At 37.8% G+C, this 10307-nt stretch overlaps 2 protein-coding genes across 3 annotated transcripts in view; both read right to left on the bottom strand.

The window, feature by feature from the left end:
- Positions 1-340: 340 nt before the first annotated feature.
- Scml1 (Scm polycomb group protein like 1) lies at positions 341-9233 on the bottom strand. 2 transcript variants are annotated; one of them, XM_023719543.1, is made up of 7 exons: positions 8803-9233; positions 7371-7466; positions 6850-6927; positions 4487-4591; positions 3646-4123; positions 1289-1440; positions 341-512 (listed from the first exon to the last, which is right to left on the bottom strand). In XM_023719543.1, the coding sequence occupies exons 1-7, from the start codon at positions 8830-8832 to the stop codon at positions 387-389; spliced, it is 1065 nt and encodes a 354-aa protein (XP_023575311.1). In that variant the 5' UTR covers positions 8833-9233; the 3' UTR covers positions 341-386. The 2 variants fall into 2 exon arrangements, with proteins under 2 accessions (XP_023575311.1, XP_023575312.1); XM_023719544.1 differs by having other exon boundaries at positions 6850-6924.
- Nhs (NHS actin remodeling regulator) overlaps positions 1695-10307 on the bottom strand; it is a 369326-nt gene continuing 360713 nt past the window's right edge. The window contains exon 10 of the transcript XR_002821880.1: positions 1695-1732. The gene's annotated coding sequence lies outside the window, so the exon portion shown is untranslated. The remainder of the gene's footprint in view (positions 1733-10307) is intronic.

Below are 10307 nucleotides of genomic sequence, written 5' to 3'. Positions count from 1 at the left end.
AAACAAGTTAAACAATATAATAACAAAATACATTTCTCTAAAAATTTTAAATTATGAAATATAGCTTAAAACAGTAAGTTAGTATTTTCCAAAGTTCAGAAGGATAAATGGCTCAGAACTAGGCAAGTTAATTAGAAACAATGCACAGGACTTAATTGTTGCCATTTGAAATCTATTTTTTGCATGAAATATATCTGTAAACTGTACAATAAAAGATAACAAAAAGACATAAGAAGTGAACCAATTTGTATATGTTGATACTCACATGTTAAATGGCCCTTATTTTTAAAATTGTGAATATGATTATTTATGAGGAACTTTCTACAAAACAAAAACTAAGAACAAGAAAAACGAACTGGTAAATTCATCCAAATTTCTGAAGACACTTAGAAATTTTCTTCTTTAAGCTTTTCAATGTAGTGACATAGCTTCAGGGATGGCCCCAGCTTCAAGCCCATATGCTTCATGACCATCTCGTTATTGAGTAGTAGCAGGGCTCTTCCATCAATTTCCTACAGAAAAAGGCAGTTGTACTAATTAAAAATACCTCCACATTTGATCCCACTGCCTATAAGAACACATAAATCAAGAGCAGCTCATTCCAAAAGTGTAGTCTCTGAATATGTATCCACTTTATGAAAAATATTAAAAATAAAATCTGAAGAGTGAAGTATTTGATACTTTATAAATACACTTCAAATTTTAAGAGAAAAGAAATTTAATATTTCAAAACGAACTATGTCAAGCTATGCAATTTTAAATACTGGATATTGAATAAAATAGTATATAACTATGACAAAAAAAGGATATTTAGTATACTAAGCACATGGACACCCACTTAAAGAAGTGATTATTAGGGTTGGCCAGATAGCTGAGTGGATTAAAGCGTCTGTTTAGGCAGACACAGGGGCCAGGCCATGTTCAATATCCCTGGGCCTGCCATGTGGTCCTGCCCCTGGGATACACTGAGACACCGATTGAAACTGGGTGTGGTGGCATACACCTGTAATCCCAGCACTTGGGAGGCTGAAAAACAGGAAGAATCACTACAAGTCTTATTTGTGTAGTGAGACCCTGTAGATACTGTACTAAATATATAAAAAAAACTGATTATTAACTTACCATTTAAAGATCTAATACTGACAGAACAACCTTTTTCACAAATGGAATAATTAGTTGGTAGGGTTCCCCCACCATGCACACAACACAGTACCTAACAGAAAAGCCTGCACAGAGATCATTCAAAAGGATCAGGCTATCAGGAAAACCAGATCAAAAGATACATTACATGTCTCCTAAGGATGATGGAGATGGAGTCTGACATGTGAGGATCTTCATGGTTCAGGTACTGGATCACATCTTCTACAGACCAGCTTGAAGGGTCATTAGTCAAGGTTTGAGTCAGATCTCCAGCATTCGATTCAACTGGAGTACTTGTAGCTTAAGTGGGGAAAAATTAAAAAAAAATTATATTTGACCTGATCATCATCTTGAAAGATGTGGTAAGTAGGAAGCAATAGTCTCAGTCCTAGAATATTTTCTTAAGTATCCAAAGCAAGGACTCAAGATTCCAATTGGGAAATCTAAAGGAAACCTACATAAAGGTGATCTCAGGAAAGCCACACAAGAGCACCCCACCTGCCCTTCCAGAAACAGCAGGAGCAGCTTCAGAAGTTCCCTTAACGCTTCAAACATCACACACACACACACACACACACACACACACACACGCCTTCACAATCTAGTCTTTTTGTCTTCAGGCAAATACAGCGACAGAGATGTTATTTGGGTTAAATTATGTTGATTTAACCTAACACGCTGTTCTCAACTTTGATTCAATGAATTTTTCTAGGTTTCTTTTCTCCCTTGTCCAAAATAAATTAGATTTATTTTGCTAATTAAATACAATGGGAAACCCCCAAATTTACTGGGGTTTTTTAATTGCTTACATTTGTCCTTTTGTTTTTTGTTTTGTTTCTTTGTGCTGGGGATGGAATCCAGTACCTTGGGAATGCTAGGATGCCAGGCCCCAAATTAGTTCACTTTAAGAAATAAATTTCAGAAACGGCATGGTGGCACACACCTATAATCCCAGCACTGGGGAAGCTGAAAACAGGAGGATCACTATGAATCTGAGCTGTGTAGTAAGACCCTGTATCAAATACATTAAATAAATAAATTTCAGTAACCCCATTAACTTGGAGAATCAAACTGGTTCTTTTCCCAAGTCTCTTTCATGTATACAATATGAATATTTTCAGTATCACTTTCACTCTTTAAATCCCTATCTTTTGTGGCTTAAACATTATTCTGAATTTAGAAAACAGCAAGACTATTTTCTGCTGAACGAATTTTGACATTTTCAAAAGTAACTTTACCTTCTATAAAATTTTCTCAATTCATGTTTGATTGCATGGCAATAGATGTTGATTAAAGGTTTATATTTTTAATAAGAAAATAACTGAGATATGAAATAATTAGGCCTCAACAGTTTTTAGCTATGCTGTTCACTAAGTTGTGCTGATATTTCTTTGCTGACAAATACTAATTTACTCAAAGAAAGAACTGGGCTCCCTAAAGTTAGTGAGGCAGAGAGCACATAGGCCAAGCATTGGCCGTGACTCATCCACATGGCTGACACTGACAAAGGTTCTACAATCTGAGGTACAGGATCTCAGGATAAATCCTGAGGGGATTTCACTGACCTTCTCAGACCAAAAAGCTACAACTCTTGTTGCACAGGTCCTGCTTTACCTTGGTCTTAACCATCCAGTAGAAAAGTATGAAGACGAAATATAGGAAGTAAAGCCATGTTGTTATGTTGAGCTGTGGGGGACTCAGGTCAATAATTTCTGACATTGCCAGTTAAACAGAAGACCCAATGATATTATGGGCTTCTGTACTCTTTTAGAATATTTTGCTGAGTTTACACACCTATAATATTCAACAACGGAACTTAAAAAAATTGGGGTATAACTATGAATGTCCATTTTGTATCTGTGTATTCAAAGTGGTTGGGATAGATATATAGTTGCATTCTCTTAATGAATAGAATGATTTTTTCTAATGGTGTTTGTAAGCAGGATCACAAGTCTGCATCTTGTACAGCAATTAACCACTGAGAAGAATGTATGCAGTGTATTATTTGTTGAAACTGTACTTTTGATTTGATTTGAAACTGTCTCATTGCTATATGTTTATCAATAAAACTTGGAAAAAAAATAAAGTTAGTGAGGATTAGCAGAAGGAGGTGTTATTCCATAAAATCTGTAACATCGATACAAATTATTATTCTTTATAAGAGTTAGTCAAAGACATATTATTTCTTTCCTATCATCTGGTATGTGGTCATTTTAGGAGTGTTTAGAATTATTTAACCAGAGAAAAGGGTGGAGAAAAATAGAAGGCTAAAAAATACAATGAGGCGTTATATCAGTAGAGCTATGTTAATTAACCAGCACAGTGCTGGTTATACATAATTGTACATAATTCACAATTAATAATGTTAATCATTATTTTAAGTGTCACCTAAAACCAGCCCTCAAAATAGGAATCAAACAGCTTGCACTAGTTTGTAAGAAAGAAAGATGTTGACAAATATAACTTAAATAGTGCTATTTGTAACACATGTCATTTCAAACTTACTAAAACCAAACGGATTTTGGAAAGATGATGTAACAGGCTCTCCATCTTGGCTGCTCAGGTAGAAGATAGGTGTCAGATCAGGTTCTCCCTCGGTGAGAGGTGTTTCAGATGCTATTGAGGAAATTTCTTCAGAGAAGGCACTATTGTTAGGAATTGTGGGGCTGAACAAGTGAGGCCCGGACATATTTTCATATGCTATTTCTCTAGTAACACTGCCTGGGGAAGGAGTTGGTGAGCCACCATATGGCTCCTGCTCCTCGTAGAATTGCTCCGGTTCCTCCTGATCTTCTGGTAATTCTCCGTAAGTATCAGATGGCGTCATGTTTTCTTCACCACTATCTTGTGGTCTGCGAACTGGTGATGTTGGGCTGTAACTTACAGAGTGGCAAAGTGTACTGCAGCGCCCTGACAGCTCTGTTTCCTCGGTTTGCACTTCTTCAGGAGCTTTGCGGTTGTTACGTTTTATTAAACGTTGCTTCTGAAGTGACACAAACCCAACACAGATCAACAAGTGAATAAAAAAGGAAATAGTCATTCAATACTATTTATTTTCTATGTAACATTTATCTGCATTTTTAAAAGAAATGTTATTCCCCTTCAGCTCTACATCTTAATTGTGTTTTATTTATTTTTGGTACAAACATAAAAATACTTATTTGTCATACATTTTCCAAGCCTAAAGTTCAGCATTCTTCCAACAGTTTCAGTTCCCTGTCTGCTCTTACAAGAGTCTATCAGCCTCACTAATTTCATAGTTACTAGCTCCATATCAGTTCCAGATGGCTGTCATCTTTAGAAAGCAGAGAATAATCATAGTTATGAGAATATTTTAACTACTTACATGACGGAACCAAGATACTCTGGCTCGAGAGCGCCGAATTCTCAACATTCTTTTATCAATCATATCACACCTGTTATTCAGTTGTCGAACAGCAAGATGTATAACCTATTACAATAAATGGTATTATTAGTTTTTACTTCAAAAGAAAAGTAAAATGTGAAATTCTACTGAACTAAATTTTAACTGCAAGGTACGAGGAAAGCTCTCAACGCACCAGAAACCTACTTCTTACTTGAGGCCTAGATGTAGATGACAGAGCTAACCTGGCTGAGACAAAAGACCTGGACCTGCCACTGTCCTCCTCCACCTCACCGGGATGTTGGAAGGAGGAAGCAGGTGCATCACTGCCCTGCTACACCATTCCATTTATGGTGCAGGCATTCCACATCAAGGAAGATGCTATTTCAGAAAAGAAATGTTCAGATCTGCTGAAGGACCACAGAGTGACCTTCCATGCAATGATGTGGGAACTAACAGTGAATTTTTTGCTCTGGAAATAACATGGAGCCAAATCTAACAGATGTGACTGGGCTTCTACATGTTTTACAACTGTGCAGTCAACAAACTTACAAAGCCACTGAGTACACAACTCCTACAAGCTCATCAGGTACAAATCTGATAAAAATCTGAGAATTCTTGAAATACAAAGAGATTTCAAGCAAAAGAAAAATAAAAGCTCAGAAGCACTTCCTCATTCATCCACTCATTCAAATGAGCACTTACTACCAGCCAGATCTACTTGCTGGAAACAGACATTAAAACAAACACCTACTCCTATCCTGCAGGAATGGCCATCTTCCCTGAGGAGGGAGAAGAAAAGAGATTATTTCAATAGAACATGTGACTAACACCCTGGAACAGTGGCTCACAAAGTGTGGTCCATTGACCGGCACCATCCCTGTGAGCTTGTGAGACAGCAACATTACAGCTCCACCTCAGGCCTTCTACATGAGACCTGAGTGTGACAGAGGGCTGTGTTTCAACATACTTCCAAGTGCTTCTCAAGTGTGCTCCAGTGAGAGAATTGTGGGCCTGAAGTGCTGAGGCAAACAGTGTAGGGCCTACAGGGCTGCCTTCAAATACTAGAGTTCTGTCACTTACTAGTGGTGTGACCTTGGTCAAGTTACAGGACTTTCCTGTGCTTCAATTTCCTCGTGCACAGAACTGGGAAGAAAATATCTCTTAGAGGTCTCCTGGGGATGGAACCTTACTGTAGCTTTAGGTTAATATTAACAATAACAACACCCAACGCGCCTGGCCTAATGGTAGTATTACCGTTACTGCCAATAGCGCCTTGGCACAGGTAAGCACAGGAAACTAAGCAAGCCCAGAAGCACTGGGGTGAACCAGGCTGGAAGTCAGGGAGGGCTTCTCAAAGAAGATAATATCTGGGTTGAGAGGAAAAGAACAGAAGGCATTCACCAGGTGAAAATGCATGGAAGGGCAGACAGAGCAGAAGAAACAGCATGTTCCCAACCACAGAGAGAAAACAGGAAGACAGATGTTCAGAGGGTGAGTATAAATCTCCCTGCTGCTCCAGCTACTTCTGCATATTTTTCCCTCAAGGCATGAGTGGTCCCAATAAGCATCCTACTTCTGTCCTCACTAGGAAGAATGAGGAAGATGCACACAGACATCTACTCTTCAAAGTATGCCAGTTTATCTCATCCAGAAAATTTAGAGGTTAAGAAACATACTTTTTTACATAAAAGTTACATACATACGTAAATTACATGCATAAATGTGCAGTACCTCTGGATTACATAGATCACAAAACTCTTGATAATTATATACTTCTATCAATCTCTACCCATATGCTGATTTTTACAAATCCCACAATTTTTTTTGAGACAGGATCTCACTATGTAGTTCAGCCTGGCCTGGACTCACTCTGTAGCCCAGACTGGTCTCAAACTCAAGGTGATCCCCCTGTCTCGGCCTCCCAAGTACTGGGATTAGGGGTGTAGGCCACCCTGCCCAGCTCCACAAAATACTGATAGGCTGCAATTTTGTTTCAGTGCAGATACCTTGATCTGCATTGAAGCATATACTAAATTTTATCCAAATAGCCAATTTCATTGAAATATTTTATAGGGGAAATTACTCAATATTGAATAATCTAGATGAAAGACACACTTGATCAATAGTTTTTAAAAAAATCTCTAAAGTTCATATATTGCTATTTCAAAAATTTCATCTGCAAATACTACTGTAACTAGAAATTGCTAAAATAATCACAATGGTGTGATAATAATAATTCAATATTTCAAAATTTCAGTAACTTTTCCACTTCTTCTTTATAGGAGATAAAGAGATTTTTCACTGTAACATTTCCAAAAACACATTAAAGAGAATTTTCATACCTGACAATAGCCAAGGATTTCCATAAGTGCTTTTATTGCGTCTTCAATCTGGAATGTAGCTACTTGAACATTTTCCTGCTATATTTTAAAAGAAGTTAATGTTTTACTTCTGTAAAAGATACACAAGTACGAGGAAGGAAAAACTACCTTATCTGTTTAAATTGTTTTTATTTTCACTAATCTTTCAAAAGCTTTAACATAAAGCAGAGATAAAAATAAAAATTCACACTCTCATGAGGATGTAAATAATAATTACCAACTAAGACAAGAGATAAGGAAAGAACTGACATTTTTAAAAAATGTCATTTTAGATTTTGAGTACAAAATTGCTCTGAATTTCTTATCACATAAGAGGAGAAATAAAACAATAAAGAGCTTGTTGTCTAATCAAAGAAAGCATACAAATTCAGTAAGGAGAAATATTTTCTTAAGTATGAGTTTGCAGAACACTGTAGTATATAAAGAATTTAAATCTTTTTTCTTCAAAATGGTAAAGATTGATAGCAAGTAATATTACTTACACTATTTTCCTCTGTAAAGTCATAAAGAATGGTGCTCTGTTCATGAATAGCACTTTCATCAGCACTGTCTCCAGTAACATCCACTTGTAGGCTTGCCTGAGGAATAGTAACAAGGGAAAAAATAAAACATACAACTAAAAGAAAAGTTGAGGAATTTAATTACATTTTAAAGAAACTCCACAGGCCTACTTGTGATATCAAAGGACCTTTGCCCATTTTAAGTACTATGACTACATGACGAACGTACTTGCAAAATTGTGTTCTTACTAACACTTTTACACCTAAGACATTTTCCACTGAGCTTAACCCTTTAGGGTAGAAAGGCTGATCTGTACTAAAACTTTTAAAAGCAAACATTTCAGGCTGGGGAGATGGCTCAGTGGAACAAGCACTTCCCTGGCAAGTGCAAGGGCCTGAGTTCAATCCCGGGTTCTGCCCCCCCCAAATAAATAAATAAATAAAATAAAAGCAAATATTTCTAAGCATAAAAGAATGTTACATGTGTTTGATTTTTAAACAATCCAACAGTGCCACTATGTGGATAAAACAGGAAATACGTAAGCACTTATTTTTCTCGGTAAGTTAAATTTTAAATCACTTTAAAACATTTTTAGGAAAGACAGGGTATAAATAGCCATTAAATTTCAATCTAATAAGTTTAGTCTAAGAATCAAGTATGAATTCTAGAAATAATTTTAAGATAAACACACTTGGATAGTTTTTCAACCTTTTGGCTAAGACTAAGTGTAAATAAAACCACTTGGTATCTATGTCTTTGTTTCAAAATACATGACAAATTACCTGGAATTGAGCTAGGCATTATTATGTATTTTAAAACACCATATTACTCTTGTGTGGTGACTTGTGCTTTTCAAAGTGCTTTCATATAATTATGTCAAAACTGACTCTTGGGAGGTACTTAACATTATATCCAAAGATGAAAAACATCAGGTGGCATTAAGACTAAATGTATTTTACAAGGAGCTACACTTACATAGTTTAGTAATCTGTATTTTGGTTCACAGCCAATAGAAACACAACAGTATGTAACACAAAAGCAAAAACAGCACAATCACTTAGAAAAACTATTTGGGAGATTCCCATGAAACTAAATTTACATCAACTCTATGATCTAACAATTCAACCTCAGTTTACTCCCAAGAAATGTTGTTCACAAATACACTTGTACCCTGATGTTCACAGAAGTTTTATACTTCATTGTCAAAACTAATAACAAGGGCTGGGGAGATAGCTCAGTAGAATAAGCACCTGCCTGGCAAGAGCAGGGTACTGAGTTCATTCCTAGGTACAAAAAAAAAAACAACTTCACTTATGATCTATGCATTTCACTGCATTTCACTGTAATTAATTTAGAAAAGAACTATATAGTATTATAAAAAGAATAGAAACATTTTATATTTAATATACAAACCACAGTAACCTCATCGGTGGTGGAATCCATTGTACACTAGGAGGAATCCCACGTCCTCTCAGTTAAGCCTAATTATTTGTAATGTCGCTGGTTATTTGTTGAACTGCTTAGTCACCTAAGAGTGGCAAACCTGCCCCTGAAAAAACAGTACATAAAACAGTTATTACACATGCTTGTTATCTAAATAACCTTAATGCTGATATGCCTTAAGAATGACACCTCAAATGAAATTGGAATTTTAGTTGGCTATCTGCCATTTCATATTAGGCAAAATTTGCAACCTGTAAAATCGGAATAATGTGCACCTCACTGAGCTGTGTAAGACTAAAATGACAGGTGCTTAGGGTCATGTCTGTTAACGGCAAGCGCACCATATATTTTAGCTCCTTTTCACCTCTCTCAATGAGGTGCAAGATTGTAGCTTTCAAAACCTTATAACTGCGGTCTAAGCGCCTGCTTGGCAAGCACAAGGACCCGGGTTCAATCCCTAGTATCACATGCCGCGCTGGCCCCGGAACCCTGGGTGCCGAGCCAGCCACAGAAACTGGGTGTGGTGTCATACGCCTGTGGTCCCAGCGCTGGGGAGGCTGAGACAGGAGGAGCACCACAAGTCCGAGCTCCGTTGCGAGACCCTGTATCAAATAAATAAGTAAAAGATTTTTAAAAATTAAAAAAGACATTATCATAGAGCCCAACATAAGTAGATCATGCAAAATAAATTTCAGTCTTTAAATCCAAAACCCTGCTCAAATGGGTTTACTTTAAATGAAACTCTTATTTTACAATAGAAATTCAAACTTTTGACAAGGCAAGAAAACAAGCGCTGATTTTTTTCAAAAGACCCATTCAAGGACATTAAAGACGTTTCCAAAAGTCATGTGAAGATTCACTCCTCCACGCAAGGCACCCACTTGACACCAATTTATCCAACAAAGTACAGGTCACAAGGTGGGCTGCCAACACAACGACACCCTGGGACCTGCTCAGGAAACACAAGCAGACTGCAACTAGACACAAATGGCTCCAAATTGTAAGAAAACCAAACAGCGGGTTCACACACAAGCCAAATCCTCCGTCCGAACTAAAACTGTCAGAACTCGCATTTGTTGCCCACACCCAACTTTGGAGACCAGTGAAGTCCGCGGAGTGCAGGACGGAACCTGGAGATGGTGTCCGCCGCACGACAGTTGCTGCGCGGTGCCAGCCGCGTCCCCGCCGCTCCCCAGGGGTCCTACTTTCCCGTCTTTCGTCCCCGGCAGCTCCCACTACAGTTGCAGGAGCCTCTCGGCAACTCTCTGACACCTTTCTATCCCCCTCTCCTCAGTTTCTTTACACTAAAACCGCGAGTTCACCCGTCTCTGACCACCCCGGTCTCCACCACGGCCACAAAAATCTCCATTTCCAATAATCTCCTCTGTGGAAAAGCCCACACACAATTTGGCCGAGCCTACACTCGAAATTGCCCAAAAGTCCAAGAGCCGCGCCTGGCCTCAGCCCGGCCTTCC

The sequence above is a fragment of the Octodon degus genome, unplaced genomic scaffold, assembly GCF_000260255.1.
Source record: "Octodon degus isolate 3935 unplaced genomic scaffold, OctDeg1.0 scaffold00069, whole genome shotgun sequence".
NCBI classification, from domain to species: domain Eukaryota; kingdom Metazoa; phylum Chordata; class Mammalia; order Rodentia; family Octodontidae; genus Octodon; species Octodon degus.
Note: the sequence above shows the minus strand (reverse complement) of the source record. Positions and strands in the feature narration are given on the sequence as shown.

What these genes read in the sequence shown, in the direction of transcription:
- Scml1 (XM_023719543.1), bottom strand. Translation starts at nt 8,832, where the DNA reads ATGGATTCCACCACCGATGAGGTTACTGTG. An exon ending in CCACCGATGAGGTTACTGTG is followed by an intron (nt 7,467 to 8,802) that starts GTTTGTATATTA and finishes ACTATTCCTCAG; the next exon opens with GCAAGCCTACAAGTGGATGT. An exon ending in CCAAAATCCGTTTGGTTTTA is followed by an intron (nt 1,441 to 3,645) that starts GTAAGTTTGAAA and finishes TCCCCACTTAAG; the next exon opens with CTACAAGTACTCCAGTTGAA.